Here is a 17,099-nt window from a genome sequence, read left to right on the forward strand (position 1 = left end):
CATAAAGCTATCATAGACTTATTGTTTCTGGGGCCGCTAATAATAATAATAATAATAATAATAATAGTAGTAGTAATAATAATAATGTTATTATTTATTATTACTATTGTTGCTGTTGTTGGGTTGTGGGTTTGACAGAGCGTGTGCAGAAACCAAACGCGCAGTTAAACGCTCCGTAAGCAGCAGTCAGCTGGAGCTGCTGTCATTCAGCTTCATGTTGGTACCTCCGTGGCTAGTTAACAACAGGGCTGTGAGATAAATCTTTTTAGTGCTGCATTGTCCCAAACGTCTTTTTGCCTGTTTTTTGAGAAGTGAGTTCGTCTGTAAAGTCGTGATTTGTGGCAGTAGCTGACACGGAGAGGACGACGGTGCTAATGCTGGTTAGTTAGCTCATGTTAGCTTGGCAGCGCCATGGTGAGTATCCTCTAAACCGTTCAGTGGGAGGCTAACACCGTTAGCTAACCGGCTAGCGACACAGACTTAACGATGTCGTTACACAGCACAGCTTTAATATGTATTTAGTTTCTTTGTGGACCAACAGCAAAATGTAGTTTCTGAAACTTTCCACCTGTAACGTTACCCACAGACTGACAGTCTGCCAGTTTTAGCGACCTTTATTAGCTAGTAGCTAGCATTAAAAATAGTGTACCTAGCGGAGTTCTGACACAAACAGCTGTTCACAACTCACTCTGTGGCTGACAGAAATATTCTCTCAGAAATTATCCCACGACAAAAGTCAAGGTCTCAGTGACCTAATCAATGTCTTTAGTGTTTTTAGATTCACCTCCTCTGAGGTGGAAGTGCGTACTTAAGACTTAAGCGAGAGTATTTTTATCAACAACTTTTTGAACTTTGTGCCTGTCTGTAGCTTATTTTTTTTGCCATTACATTTAGTCCTAAAAACGTTCCAGCAGAAAAGTTTGTTATGATATTCAGTGTAGCAATTTTCAAGGAAAATGACTCTTTTTGCCCTCCCATTTTGTATTGCTGTGCATCAGAATTCTTTGACAGCTGAATGGAAAAGTCATTTGAAGCTGCTCTGGAGTGTACGGCATATTTTCCTATTTTCTAGCAATGCATATGCAATATGAATCCAAAGTCGTATCAGAATTCTGCTGCTGTTCAAGTATCAATTCCCCTAGTTGTCTAAAGATATCTGTCTGTAAAAGTGATGATTTAGTTGTGTATCTTCAATATCATTGCGTTTTGGGATGTCATTTTGGCTAGTGGGCAACTGAAATACGGCTTGTAGAATGTCTTACATTTTTTGATTGTTTAATTTTTTTATCAATAACATTTTTATTTATGTTCTTTTTATTTGGTAAATGTAAAATGGTAACAATAAAAACCAGAATTCAGCAAAAATGTTGCCAGAGACTTACTGTGACTGAGGAAAGTTGTATCAGAATTCTGGTACTGCACAAGACTTCCTGAACATATTGTTTACATTTTCTAAAGTTTTCATCTATTTCAGAAAAATGGAACCCTAATCTTAATCCTGGTGCCTAGTTTCCACATACCATTTGTATAATGTACAGACTGTATGCAATTTAATCTCTCGTGTTCAATGCATACAAATGCATTTCATCACAAAGGTCACAGCATCCATGGGCGAGAGGCTAATTTTGTATATTTTCACAATAGAATATTGGTTAAAGCAGTCCTACCTTTACTGAACTTTGATGTAGACGGTATAGCTCCAAAATATAATTCATTCACAGCGTGTTCAGTTTGCAAAACTAATTTCTTTTCATTTGTACAACTACGCAATTTGACTGTAAGTAATCAAACAACTGATCTGAGCGTGCTTGTTTGTTTTCCAAAGCATGGTAGCTTTCCAAGCACATATGGTCTGTCCAAAATCCACTACAGAAGTTACTTTTTGGGTTTTTAGTTTTTTTTTCTTCAGCATACTCGAGGGAAATTCTGGGCTGAAAAAATATGGAAGGAGGAGCTTTGCACATATAGTTACAGTGTTGGATATCATGAAGACTTACATATAAATGGGTAACTGTTGCCAAGGATACGTACGAAAGCCACAGCTCTGTATAATATGCCTCTGTATACCTTTGTAATATGCATATGTCATGGACATGAACGAGCAAAGCTCGTCAGCATCTCACCATGTCATTTAGGTTCTTCAGCTTTATTTTGAGTAAGGGTCATTCCATGTCAATTCAACGAATATTTTGCATGATGAGTGTGTTGTTGTGTGATGTGCCTGTTCTGCAAGGCAGAAGTTCTCTTGTTGCATCATCTAAATCTGTGATGGGCTTGACCCCTTGTTTCCTACAAGAAACCATGAAATTGAAGTGTTATTCCAGAGCATTAGAAAAACTGCATTCAGTGTTTATTGGTTTGTTTAAAGAAATTTGAAATGTAGATCATCAAAATATTCACCTGCAGAAAGAAGTGTGATGACATTAACGTTCATCAGACCAAAAAGAACAGGGAGGAAGATGTGCAGCCATTCTTACTCCAACTAGACTGACAGCAGCAGCTTTGAACATGTCCAGACATGCAGTACCCCATTCACTGCATTGGTCATCATGTAGGAGAATATAAGCCAAGTAACCGTGGAAACCTTGGGGAATCCCCCTGGCAGATCTATGTGCAAGCATTCTGGGGTGTGCCGTGAATCATATGAATGCAGTGTGGGCATACAATTAAAATGAAATTGTCATTTCAGCACTAGAAATACATTTGCGAGTGCATAAATTAGCCATAATTGGATGCTTAAATTAACCAGGAAGGAGTTTCATAAAGAAGGCCATATTTATAACACATAAAGTCGATATCAGTACCTTGATAATGGAATCAGTTTGAAGAGTTTTTTATTTGCTGCCCACATGGGCTTTTCTTATAATAAAATTAGACCACAAAATGTTTTTTTTCAGATTTCAGAGGTTTCTCCCACAATAACTGTTTACCACAGATATGCCAACTTTACATATTTCATAGCCAGTATTGCTGGCATTAAGGAGCCAAGAAATGGAAAGGCTTCTTTGAGTGTAATGGTATGCTTCAGTGTCTCAAACATGGATGCTTGCAATAGTCAAGGTAACATTTTCCATAGTTTGAGCATACATAAACTTCACAGTTTAGTGTCAGTGTCTGTTGTTTGACTATAGTCCAAGTCTGGGTGTCCATGACAACAGCAAAAGAAAATTTCAGGCCTCTAAGTCCATTATTTGCTGAGATATTCTCAAACTTCAGATTTGTTGTTCTGAATAGTCTGTGAATATTTGATTAAAATTTAAAGAAAATCTGAGACAGAGTGCATGAGGTCCTTGTTGAATTGACATGGAATGACGCGTAAATGCTTCAGGGGAGCATTAGCATGGAAAAACCTTTCAGCTTCTGGGGCTGGGCTCCGCCCCTCCAGACCCCCTGCCTTTTTAAGCATTTTTTTAAAATTTGCCTCTCACATACTTGGAAAAGCTCCTCGCCATCTAACCATGTCCTTTAGGTCCTTCAGACTTTTTTCAGCAAAACGGTTCTTTGGAGCATGAGCATGACTAAAACCTTTTAGCTTCTGGGTGCTCCCCCCCCGACCCCCCGCCTTTCAGCTTCTGCAAGGGCTGTGCCCCCCATACTCTCCACCTTTTTAAGCATTTTTCTTTTTTTGCTTTTCAGCTGAGCCCCCTCATTACAGCCCTCTTAACCCCCTGCCAATTTAAGTATTTTTTTAATGTAAATGTAAATTAATATTCAAAGTTTTCAGCTAGTTGACAGTAGAGCTGTACAATATGGCCAAATTATCATATCTCAGTATTATCGTATAAATTGTCATGTAAATGTCACTTATATACATGCTGTCCATATTCTTGAGCCGCTTAGGTGAGTAGGGAGAGTTCCCATGGGATAAAAAAGTTTTTCAAGTCACTGAATATGTCTTGGACTTTATTTACATCAATTATGAAGAAATACAAAAGTTTCTTTCACCAAAACATCAAATCTAGGCTTTCATCTCAAATGTACTTTCTGTCAAATTACAGCTGAACTTTCAGGTCTTCTTTCTAACAAAATCCTCCTCTACAACACTTCATCAGGAAGCTGGATTTTATATTTTTAATTAATTTGTATCAAGTTGTAGAGATTTGCTTTCAGTTTGAGTTAAAGAACATAATTTTGTGTTCTCCCCGTGCCTGCGTGGGTTTCTTCCAGGCACTCCAGTTTCCTCCCACAATCAAAAACAGGCTTATTTAGGGTCTGCTCCTTTCCCTTCCCCTGACCAAGGGGCAGAGAAAGGAGCCCGGCGGCCAACATCTGGAGTTGGTCCCCGGGCGCTGGACTGTGGCTGCCCACTGCTCCTAGTGGTTAGATTGTGTCTTACTGGAAATAGGATGGGTTAAATGCAGAGGACACGTTTATATATGTGCAATGACAATAAAGGCTCTATTCTGTTGTTTGGCTGCAAAGAAGGTGCCCCCTATGCTGTCATGTATCACAAACACGAAGGACTCTGATAACCAGAATACATCTGAAATGATATTTAGGATGGCATAATTTGAAAATATTATAAGGAAATTGAAAGCTCTGGAAAATTCATAGTAAGTGACAAAGATACATTTTTCAGATGCAACAAAACATTTGCCAATTTCAGATTAGATTAGATAGAATTTTATTGATCCCTTGGGAAGACTCCCTCAGGGAAACTGAGGAAATTTCACCTGAAAATATAAACATATAAAACTTTGTAAAAATTGGTTAGACAAAATATATCTACAGACAGTTTTTGGGGACAGTAAATTATGTGTAAGCTAGTGTACCAAATGCTGTCAACATCAGAACTGTTTGGGGTAATTTTGAAAAAGCTGGCACACCTTCTTTTTTTACTTTGTGCCTGCAGTATTGTGCCCTGTGTGATTTGTTTCAACTAAAATATTTACGTAAAACACCTATTTTAGGAAGGAGCCCGCCCACATGTTGACATCAAAAGGACAAGAAAGCTGCACAGTCGAGTCTAACACTGTTTCAAATTTTGTTTCCATAAATCGGTGTGTGCTCACATTTTTGCCTTATAATGGATTAAGGCAGCAATCCCCCCTAACCCCCCCCCCCCCCCCCCACACACACACACACCAAGTTAAGATGGTCTTCAGATTGCTTTTTCCTGGCATGACTGTAATTAATTCGAGGAGTTCTTTTGTGTCATATACTAGTTTTCATTGGCTCATAAACAAAGACATGTTGCCTCCCAGGAGATGATTTATTAATATAAAGCATTGCTATTTTCAGCGTAGAATATAACTGTTGCTTGCAAATTCATTTTTACTCTGCTACAGACAAAATCAGGTTTAGGTTCTTTCTGCAGTAAAGCCTAAATACACATGTGGACAAAATTGTTGGTACCCCTATATTTTATGTACACATTGTAATATATTGTCAGAAATAAATACAAACAAAGCAATTTTGTTTAATCAAAATATTTTTAAAAATGTTATTTGGCAACATGAACAAAACAAAATGCATAAAGTTTCATAAAATGAAACAAAATATCCTGACATAAAATCTATGCTGGACACAATTTTTAGTACCCTTGATGAATTTACAGTAAATCACTACTTTTACAGCCAGTTTTCTTTAGACAAGTCAGGGTGTGGATACATGAACATTTCCAAGTTACTGATTATGTCTTAGACATCATTTCCATCAATCTTCAAGAAATATAAACCGTACCAAGAAGTAGACTATAATGAGGGAAGACACCCAGACAACCCTGAAGAAATATTAGACTTCTGTGGCTGTAATTGGAGAAATTGTGCATAGTGCAACATTTTTCTGTTGCACCACCACTCATAGCCTCATAGTGAAGGGGAGTAGAGAAGGATTTTCATACAACAAAACAGATCAAATCTAGGCTTGCATCTGTCATGTACCTTCTGTCAAACTGTGGCTGAAATTTCACATTTTCTAAAATCCTTCTCTGTGTCACTCCCCCTTGAAGCTGTGTAACTGCTATTGCAGCAGTTAAAAAAGTTACACTGTGCGGAGGTTCTACAGTTACAGCCACAGACGTCTATAACTTCTTCAGAGGTGTCTTGGAGGCTTTCCTCACTCATTTCCTTCTTGCACGGTCACTCACTTATTGAGAATTTCCTCCTCCATACAGAGTTTTGTGTATCTTAAAGCTTGATGGAAATGATGTCCAAGACATAATCAGTGACTTGGAAATGTTCGTGTCCAGCCGCTTTCTTGCCTAAAGAATACTGTAAAAGTGCTGCTTTACTGTAAATTCATCAAAGGGTGCCAAAAATTGTGTGTCAGGATTTTTTGTTTCAATTTATGAAAGCATTTTATTTTGTTCTTGTTGCCAAATAACTTGGGCCATTTATCAAAAATATTTTGATTTGACAAAATTGCTTTACTTTCATTTATTTCTGGCCATATATTAAAATGTGCGCATAAAATATAGGGGTACCAACAATTTTGTCCATGTGTATACATGCTGGACCAAAATTGTTTGCATTGAAGTACAACAGTGTCTGTGATTATTTTTAATATGGCCAATCAACTAGATACTATATTTCAGTTACAGGTTTGACATCATTATTCAAAGTATTTTGAGTTATGTTACACATATCAATGTTAAAATGGTCTAAATATTACCCAACAAATGATTGAAGCTGGATTTGTGACTGCATGTATTGTCAAGTTCAAATCTTATTTACTGAAATATTTTACAAAAAAAAAACTATTTATTGATTGCTTTTTTCTGTAGGCCAACAGATGTTTCCCAGATGATGTAAGGCATCTTTGCCTATAGAGCCGAAGATGACTGAAGTCCAGGCCACAGTGGAGTTCTCTGTGGAGCTCCATAAATTCTACAATGTGGACCTATTCCAAAGAGGGTCAGTATTGTCTTTATATTTAGTTTTCATAATTGGCAGGTGTTTCAAGTATTGGAAGAAGAAGCCTCTTCCTCTTCTGTACATTACAGGGAGGGCTGGATGATAAAATAGTTATAACTAGAAGCACTCGGAGAGCGCAAACCTCCGCCAAGGCCATAGGGTCACTGAAGTCACGTGGAATACCCTTTGGCAAAGAGACTTATTCCATGTTGTTTCACGCATCTACCGTCATGTTTGAGATTCAGTGGTTAACCCTCTGGGGTCCGAGGGCATTTTTTTGGACAGTTCACTCGCCTGGCATAAATGTTTTATTATTGCTGTTAACAGCTCTCCCTGCATCCCACAATCAAGTTCTATGTCTCTTTTTTCAGGACAACCTGTACTTTCAAAATATATATGCTATAGTTGTGTCTTATAAGTGTAATGCAGGTTTACAATCAGAAATAAGAAAGGAAAAAGTAAAGCGGAAATTATTTTCCACACATATTTATTCAAAACACACAGCAAACTATAATACACAACTGTTTTGACACTTTATAAAGGTAACTTGGGCTCTTGTGTGAAAGACTGTACAACAAAAAGGTTCAAACAATAAACACAAATGCACATTTTGAACAATATATACAAAAATTGTCTATGAGTTTTGTTTGTCTTCATCTCGAATCAGTTTCTGTCTGCTATTACACAAAGGTCCCATCACAAACTTCTATGAAGTTGACTGTGTGTTTGTTCTCTCCTGCTCTGAAAACAACATTAACACTTTGAGGCTCATTCAGTTTGAGTAGCGGCCCCTCCCCCCTCGCTCCATTGATATGATAAACAGTGCTTTACGCCAGCGCAAGAGAGCTTGCCACAGGCTTATCCAGTAACATTCACAGGAAAACTAGTCGAGCAGTCCTGATACTCACACATTCTGTTTGAGCACGTGAGATTATATGAGGTATGAGAGGCTCTCCGTCTGCTCCATCTGCTCACTTTCACTTTCGCTGTGCGTAATGGCGCAGGGTGCATTGGAACAGCCAGGGGGCTATTCAAACGGGCCAACTAGTAACACATCACTCCTAAAAACAGTCTTTGGTGTGTCACGTGAGGTGAATCTGCCTTGCAATTGGATTTTGGAAAACCATGTGACGGTGAACCAATTCCGATTGGACACTCACATTTCTCACGTCATCACACAGCTTCTATGAGGAGTACAAAGATGGTGGATGGTGGCTCGAAAGTCCGCATAGTTAACGTTTCAGCAAAAAAAAGTAAGTTTCTATCTCATGTCATTAAAAAGTTACTTATAATTTAGTAAAGCTTGGTCTCAGCCGTTGTATACGATGGCGTCGGCCCCAGAGGGTTAAACCCTTAGATCTTCAGCAAATGTATTTATAAAGAGAAACTGCATGAACTACACGTTTTTTTTTTTTCTTCTAATAACAAGTTTATTCATTGAGGAGAAACAAATGCTAAATTATTGTTGTGTCATAACTTAATTTTTGTTCAGCCTTTGTGACCCGTCTTCATGAAGATAGATGCAAAAATACTGAAATTGGCCCTATCCTGCAATGATAAAGAATCCTTAAAAAAAATTACTGGATCCAGATCGTGTTCCAGATCATTACCAAAATTTAATGACTTCTAAGTTAGACCCTAAGATACACCCCTGGTACAAATTTCATTGAAATCCGTTGAGGATTTTTTGAGTAATCCTGCTAACAAACCAACCAACCAACAAATGGATGCGACCGAGAACATAACCTCCTTGGCAGAGTAATAAAGGATCACAAAACATTTATGCTGATAATGATGATTACCTTTGGACAGTTTTACTCTATTGAATGGATCACCTGATTACACTGCAGAAGTACATAAATGTTAGAACATGGGGGTACCCCGAATAGGATGCCAGTCTGTCGCAGGGCCACATATAGACAAACAAACACATTCACACCTGCACACACACCTGCAGACAATTTAAAGTTTCCTATTCACCTAACCTGTATGTTTTTGGATGTGATAGGAAGCCGGAGCACCCGGAGCAAACCCATGCAAAAACGGGGAGAACATGCAAACTCCACACAGAAAGGCCACAGTTGGGAAATTGATCCCATGACCTTCATTCTGTGAGGCAACAGTGCTAATTGCTAAGCCACTGAGCTGCCCCACTAAAGAAATGTCTGGAAATGAATTACTTTTTCCTACCCCCCCCCCCCCCCCCCCCCCGTTTTTAAACCTCTTGTTTGCCAAAGTAGCGACATGTAGGTCATAATATAAAGATGAGGAAATTGTTGATGTAAAAAGATTGTAGCCAAGGGCTGTCATTCTGTTTATATGTAAATCAGGATATCAAAATAAAACAGGGAGGCTCCATTGTTTAAACAAAGATGACTTTATTTTCTTCTGAACTACCCTTCAGATTACCTGCAAGGGGAAAGATGCACACCTTTTGTCCTGAATGTTTACAATAAGTCTGAGACATAGGACAGTTTAACTCAACATTTTTCAAAGAGGGAACTTAGTAAGAGCATCACATGGTTTAGTGGTTAACAGTATTGCCTCACAGCTAGAAGTTGCCAGGTTTGCTTCTGACCTGCCCCTAACTATGTGGAGTTTGCATGTTCTCCCTGTGCTTATGTGGGTGCTCTGGCTTCCTCTTACTTCCAAAGACAGGCAGGTTAGGTGAAATGGTGACTCTAAAATGACCGTAGGAGGGAGTGGGAGTGTGATTGAGTTTGTCAGTCCAAAGCCCTGTGACAGACTGGTGGCCTGTCAAGGGTGTACCCAGCCTCTCACCCAAAGACTGTTGGGATAGACTCCAAGCAACCTGCTTTGAAACCATCCTGTCAGATCGCTGCCGACATGATGCTCTAAGCTGAATCTCAGTTCTCTTAGAAGCTTGTCACATCACAGAATCTAGAGAGGCACGCTCGTTTCAATATCTTTAACTTTAAAGACAATCTGGATTATTGAGCAGGCTTGTTTAGATATTCAGGTGCCTCAGAAATGCTGTTTGTGGAAAGAGTGGTTAGAATGTCATGTAGTACTTGAGTAGTGAATGTTTTCTCTTTGTGGTGATTGTGGTATTACAATAAGTACAGATATTCTTTACAGAATCAGTTTTAATTTTTTTTCCCCTTCATTTGCCTTCAGAAACTGCATCAAAGTGTAATTTGTAATCCTGTTGCATTCATCATGAACTTGACATTTAATAAATTGATTAATAATAGAAATTTCCTCATGCAGTAAGTTGACCAAATGTTCAGCTACATTTGAATAAAATCTAGTAAAAAAGCTACATTGAAAAATGTATTCTAATTTTTTTGTTTTGTTTTTATTGAAGTTGTCAAATACAACTGAATTACAATCAAAATGTCACAATTTATGATGCAAAAAAAGTGTCTGGAAACATTGTTGGTTTCAGTGGTTACACTCCTGTTTTATTTGCTAGTGTGTTTAAAAAAAAAATTGCTGTAGCTTGCATCATATAAACAGCCCAGCTATAACACAAATGGTCTGTAGCATATGCAAATTCTCTTTGTATTAATAATGTTGTGATTGTCACAGTGGTATGATAACACTACCATTGCATTGTCAGTGCTTTAAAAGCTTTGGTTTGCTGCATGAGTGACTGTAAAAGAAAGTACTCATTATTAATTTATACAAGCTGTAGTGTCCTTTTACAAGTGGAGTACTTGTTGCTAAGCTGTGCGCTTTACTTTCACTGACCTTCTAGTGGTGCTCCACAACAAAGTAGCTGGCCTACATGTTGCACTTCATTGTTTACTATTTAGGTCTTTTTATCTGGATTTTCAGATTCTATCAGATTCGCGCCAGTATGAAGGTGCCACCAAGGGTTCCACACAAAGTCGAGGCCAGTCTACTTCACCCAGGAGGTTAATTCCCTTTAATTTACCAGCTGTTTTGTGAAATAGTTGAACCACCTTAAGCCTTGCATCTTTCATTCTTGTGCTGAAATATTATGATCATTTGTTACTTTTTTGTAACATTGTTAATCTGTGCTTGTTTAGGCTCAGATTTGGCTTTCCCTGCTTCAGTGCAAGATGATGTCATCTGCAGTAAAACATTCCAAATTCTGTATAAGAATGAAGAGATTGTTGTCAATGATGTGCTTCTCTTCAAAGTGATGATGCTGCTGGATGAGAAGAAGGTATGTTTAAGGAATTGTGGTGCCTTTTGATATGGCTCTTCGGGTCTTTTGTCCTGATGCCTAATCTCAGCATATGGTTGTGAGATTTGGACGTTGACCAGTGTTTGAAGGCAACGTCTGGATGTCTTTGATAGTAGGACTCCTCGCATGATCCTTGAGTACTGCTGGAATAATTTTGTGCAGATGAGAAGTTTCACTTGCATTGTGAGGGCGTGTAAACTATGACATTGTGTCCATGTGATGCATTTTTCTGTACACAATCCCCAGTGGCTGGAGAAGGCCAATGGAGTGCCAGTGCTTCACCTATCTGCAGCAGATAGATGGTTACTGATGAGAGGTGGGGCTGGACCGGTTTGTCACTTTGTCATCCAGGACCCAATGTGGTTCCTTGGTGTCATGGATGTGTTGCCGTGTGACATCAGCGTATGCTCCCAGACTTGACCCCAAATCCACACAGAGCTATTTAATTGAGTTTTTGCAGATATGTCATCTAAAGAAAGAACACGATGGCTTCATTATACTTAACAGCTTAATTAAAATTTGACCACTTCCTCTATTTAACACACTTAAAATAAAGCTGTGTGAGGAATATGTTCTATCATTTTAACAAATCACAATTCAGCATTTTTGACAGCTGGTGTCCTAGAAATGCATCTGGATTATCACAGCTAAAGCAATTTTAAAATGCTTCACAGAGAAGCTGTGGACATGTTTTGCTCTACATGTGGCTTCAGGACTGAGGTTCTGTTCTGTTTTTGAACATCCTTAGGTGGAGGAGTCTCTGAATGACATGGATTTCCAACTGTTCTTGGATTTGTACTTCACAGATGGTGATTACACGTAGGTGTCGCAACATCTTGTGTCTTTGTAAATTGCCTGGCATCTCTTCAACATATAAAGGACCATTGATAAACTGTGCTGTTTGTGTTTTTTTTTTTTTTAATGTTTATAGGCCAGACGATCCAAGCTCTCTCCAGAGCATCAGTGGCCGCACACTTCGTTTGCACTTTAGCCTTCAGCGAGGCATCCATCAGCACGTCAATGTCATGTTTGACTATTTCCACCTGTCTGTCATCTCTGTGGACATCCACGCATCTCTTGTGGCACTACATCAGCCTCTCATCAGGTCAGGCCACACAACCTAGCACAAGAAGTGTCATAGACTACTTTAGTGTGAATGTTATGTACACAAATGTTAGTGCTCTTTCACAAAACTCTTGAATTTAAAAATGTCACACTACACATGAACTGTACAACAAAGGTATTGATTATTAAAAAAAAAAAACCTTCTTGAAATGGTCTGTTTGAGTCCTGGGCCCGGTTTTATGAAGCGGTCTAATCTTGTTTAGTCGACTAAGCTCACTTGGTCGACTAATCTTTTGTCATTGTACAAAGCACTTCGTCGGTTAAAGTTTCGCATTAGCCAACGAAAGATTTAGTCTGGTACAGAGGAGGCTAATCTTATTTTAGTCGACAAAACTTCAGTGTCTTACCTCAAAAATGGCAGTTATCACATACCACCAATTGATAAAGCAGGAAGGAAGGCGAGCCTTGTGGCGGGAGCGGGTGTTGTGGGACCGGAATAATCTATTGGAGATGTTTACGGACGCTGAGGCTGGAAGCGCTTCTCCTCTGGTGCAGCGGACTCGCCCATGTTTGTAACAAAACAAAAGTAAACAAAACTCTCACGCATTGGGGGAATTTCTTGGCACTGGCACTGGTGAAAATCGTCGACTAACGTTAGACAGCTAATCTACATGTTTAGCCTTCGATGTGAAATGGAGATTAGTCAGCTAATGTTGGGTGACTAACCTTAGTCGACTAAGTAAGTTTAGCAGACTAAAAGATTAGACTGCTTTATGAAACCGGGCCCTGGGGTGATTACTTTAGTTTAATATCAGTTGTTTTGTTTTTCAGTTTTCCTCGACAAGCAAAGCCCACATGGCTTAATCGCAATGCTCCAGCACAGAGTAAAGACTCAGTCATCCCACCTCTAGAGAATGTGGTGTTTGGCAGCAGTTATGTAAAGCAGGTATCACCAGATGTAAGTGTGAATCCCTTTTATGAGTTACTGCTCATGGGAATGGCAGTCTGTTTTAATTGCAAGCACTGATACACTTATTATGAAAAAGCACATTTTCCCCACAATCATTTTTACAGGTTGAGTTGTGTCACTTTAGGCTAAATTAAACACTTAATGTAATTGTAGTAAATATGATAATACCAAGATTAGCAGAGGAGCTCTGGTTGGTTTCCTGAACACGTGGGTTAAATGAAGTTGAGTGGTTAATAACTGCTTCACAGTATATGCTGTTTTGTGCTAAAAGCTTATGGGCACAGTTGTGATGTCGGTCCACATTATAGGAAGGCTGGCACATCTTATTATTGTATGTGAAGTATAGGAAGATCTGTTCGACTGATGATACAGGAAGAAAGTGTCAAACCTATGTCACATTTGGCCAGAGGTAAGAGTAATTGGCCTGGGCTGACAGTAGGGATGCACCAATCCACAATTTTTCACTTCCAATCCAATCCCGATACCTGAATTTGGATATCTGCCGATACCGATACTTTTCCGATCCGATACCAGAGCTCTGTTTGTTTTAATATTATTATCATTATTTCTGATTTTATATGAGGATTTTCTTAAAAAGGAGACCTGAAAGTTCACCTACAAGTTACCAGAAGGTGCATCTAAGATGAAAGCCTAAATTTGATGTTTTGGTGAAAGAATTAAGTACTTTTATTTTTTAATAGAGTTTTATAGACTTAAGAGAAAAGACAGCACTCTATTTCTCTGCCTCTCCCTCTGCCCGCCTCTCTCCCTCTCTCTGTCTGTCGCTCGCTTTCTCTCTCCTCTCTCCCTCTGTCTCTCTCACTTTCTCTCTCTCACTCGCTTTCTCTCTCCCTCCGGCTCTCTCTCTTTTTCTCTCTTGCTGTTTTCGTGCTGCACAAACTTCGAACTTTGGGAAACAGGAAGCCTTTCAACTGTAAAATAAATGTATCATCACTGACACTCACGTGGAGGAATTTAATGGGGACTTTTTTTCCCTTTCAGCGGACAGAATCTCTGTTCGTTGTCCTCCTCAGCTGCACGCCGAGCTGGCGTTTTACAGCCTCGGGACAGCGAAGCGACTACTCTTATTAGCACAAATTTTCAGCAACAATTCACGTAATTTTTAGGAAAATCTATGCGCGACGAACAGACAATTTGAACTCGACAGCCGGCCAGAAATTTGCCGCTAACCGCAGCTAGAACACTGTGGAAGAGAGCTCTCTCAAACTGCCTGGCTTAAAAAACCTCCTCCCGCTCAGGAGTAAACAAGCAGAGAGCAAACAACAGCAGATGAGAGGATTCACAGTGGCTCTTCTCCGGTATCGGAAAATGGCGCGGGTTGGATCGGTATTTTCCAATACGTGAATTATGACGGTATCGGAACCCTGATACTGATCTGGGATCGGATCGGTCCCATCCCTAGCTGACAGTGAAAGGTATCCAGCTCATACTGAGAGGTGTGCATGTACCAGAACCATTCTGGACAAGTAGTAACAATACCGCTACATTTCCTTAATCAATCAATCAACTTTTTTCTTATATAGCGCCAAATCACAACAAACAGTTGCCCCAAGGCGCTCCATATTGCAAGGCAAGGCCATACAATAATTATGAAAAACCCCAACGGTCAAAACGACCCCCTATGAGCAAGCACTTGGCAACAGTGGGAAGGAAAAACTCCCTTTTAACAGGAAGAAACCTCCAGCAGAACCAGGCTCAGGGAGGGGCAGTCTTCTGCTGAGACTGGTTGGGGCTGAGGGAAAAAAACAGGAAAAGGACATGCCGTGAAGGGGGGCAGAGATCGATCACTAATGATTAAATGCAGAGTGATGCATACGGAGCAAAAAGAGAAAGAAACAGTGCAATGCAGGTTTTCAAAGTGTGGGAGAGTGAGCAACCCCCCCAACAGACACACGTACACACAGTTTCAATATCTTCGTGTGTTTCTTTTTATCTTTTAACACATTTTTAAAGTATTTGTGTGTTTTTAGGGAACTGTCTATGCATTTACACATTTAACACCTTTGTAAACATGTATTTTTAAAGAACTTTCTATTCTTCTATTTTTTATCTTTTGTCATATTTTAAACATAATTTTTTAAAACATTTCTATGTGTTTTTAAACGTCTTTGGCATAACTAACACATTTTAACATAAACAATAAAGGTTGGGTATTGATAAGTTTTTATCTATCAATGCCATTATCGATCCGATTCCTTATTGACTCCATTATCAATACCTCTTGTGAATTTTCTTTGTACTAAAAGTAGGCTTTACAGGTTTTCTATGTCAATAACATTTTATTGAGTCTTAAAGTAAATACATATGAAATTGGTCACTGGATCCTTGAACTCTGGACGTAAATAAAAATTAACTGCAGTGAGGAAAATAAGTATTTGAACACCCTGCGGTTTTGCAAGTTCTCCCACTTAGAAATCATGGAGGGGTCTGAAATTTTCATCTTAGGTGCATGTCCACTGTGAGAGGCATAATCTAAAAAAAAAAATCCGGAAATCACAATGTATGATTTTTTTTTAAAAATAATTTATTTGTATGTTACTGCTGCAAATAAGGCAGCATGGTAGCTTAGTGGTTAGCACTGTTGCCTCACAGCGAGAAGGTCATGGGTTCAATTCCCGTGGCCTTTCTGTGTGGAGTTTGCATGTTCTCCCCGTGTTTGCGTGGGTTTCCTCCTGGTGCTCCGGTTTCCTCCCACATCCAAAGACATGCGGGTTAGGTGGATCGGACTCTTTAAAATTGTCTGTAGGTGTGTGTGTGGGTGTGTCTGTGTTTGTTTGTCTATTTGTGGCCCTGCGACAGACTGGCGTCCTGTCCTGGGTGTACCCCGCCTCACGCTCTATGACTGCTGGGATAGGCTCCAGCCCCCCGCGACCCTTAATTGGACTAAGCGGTAGAAGATGGATGGATGCTGCAAATATGTATTTGAACACCTACCAACCAGCAAGAATTCTGGCTCACACAGACCTGTTAATTTTTCTTTAAGAAGCCCTCTTATTCTGCACTCTTTACCTGTATTAATTGCACCTGTTTGAACTTGTTACCTGTATAAAAGACACCTGTTCACACACTCAATCAATCACACTCCAACCTGTCCACCACAGCCAAGACCAAAGAGCTGTCTAAGGACACCAGGGACAAAACTGTAGACCTGCACAAGGCTGGGATGGACTACAGGACAACAGGCAAGCAGATTGGTAGAAGACAACAACTGGTATGATTATTTATTAGAAAGTGGAAGGAACACAAGATGACTGTCAATCTCCCTCGGTCTGGGATTCCATGCAAGATCTCCCTTTGTGGGGTAAGGATGATTCTGAGAAAGCTCAGAACTACACAGGAGGACCTGGTCAATGACCTGAAGAGAGCTGGGACCACAGTCGCAAAGATTACATTAGTAACACATGATAATGTCATGGTTTAAAATCCTGCAGGGCAGCAAGGTCCCCCTGCTCAAGCCAGCTCATGTCCAGGCCCGTTTGAAGTTCACCAGTGACCATCTGGATGATCCAGAGGAGGCATGGGAGAAGGTCGTGTGGTCAGATGAGACCAGAATAGAGCTTTTTGGAATCAACTCCACTTACCATGTTCAGAGGATGAGAACAACCCCAAGAAAACCATCCCAGCCGTGAAGTATGGGGGTGGAAACATCATACTCTGGGGGTGCTCTTTTGCAAAGGGGACAGGACGACTGCACTGTATTGAAGGGAGAATGGATGGGGTCATGTATTGGTAGGTTTTGGCAAACAACCTCCTTCCCTCAGTAAGAGCATTGAAGATGGGTCATTGCTGGGTCTTCCAGCATGACAATGACCCCAAACACACAGCCAGGGCAACTAAGGAGGGGCTCCGTAAGAAGCATTTCAAGGTGCTGGAGTGGCCTGGCCAGTCTCCAGACCTGAACTCAATAGAAAATCTTTGGAGGGAGCTGAAAGTCCAAACCTGAAAGATCTAGAGAAGATCTGTATGGAGGAGTGGACCAAAATCCTTGCTGCAGTGTGTGTAAACCTGGTGA

At 39.9% G+C, this 17,099-nt stretch overlaps 1 protein-coding gene across 1 annotated transcript in view; it reads left to right on the plus strand.

The window, feature by feature from the left end:
• Window positions 1–142: 142 nt before the first annotated feature.
• The window catches only part of fam135a (family with sequence similarity 135 member A), a 41,924-nt gene continuing 24,967 nt past the window's right edge, over window positions 143–17,099 (plus strand). Inside the window, 7 exon segments of the mRNA XM_034185072.1 lie at window positions 143–414; window positions 6,725–6,854; window positions 10,656–10,735; window positions 10,871–11,010; window positions 11,780–11,850; window positions 11,963–12,136; window positions 12,928–13,054. Coding sequence (XP_034040963.1) covers window positions 6,778–6,854; window positions 10,656–10,735; window positions 10,871–11,010; window positions 11,780–11,850; window positions 11,963–12,136; window positions 12,928–13,054 — 669 coding nt within the window. The 5' untranslated portion in view covers window positions 143–414; window positions 6,725–6,777.

Source organism: Thalassophryne amazonica, chromosome 13, assembly GCF_902500255.1.
Source record: "Thalassophryne amazonica chromosome 13, fThaAma1.1, whole genome shotgun sequence".
Taxonomy (NCBI): Eukaryota; Metazoa; Chordata; class Actinopteri; order Batrachoidiformes; family Batrachoididae; genus Thalassophryne; species Thalassophryne amazonica.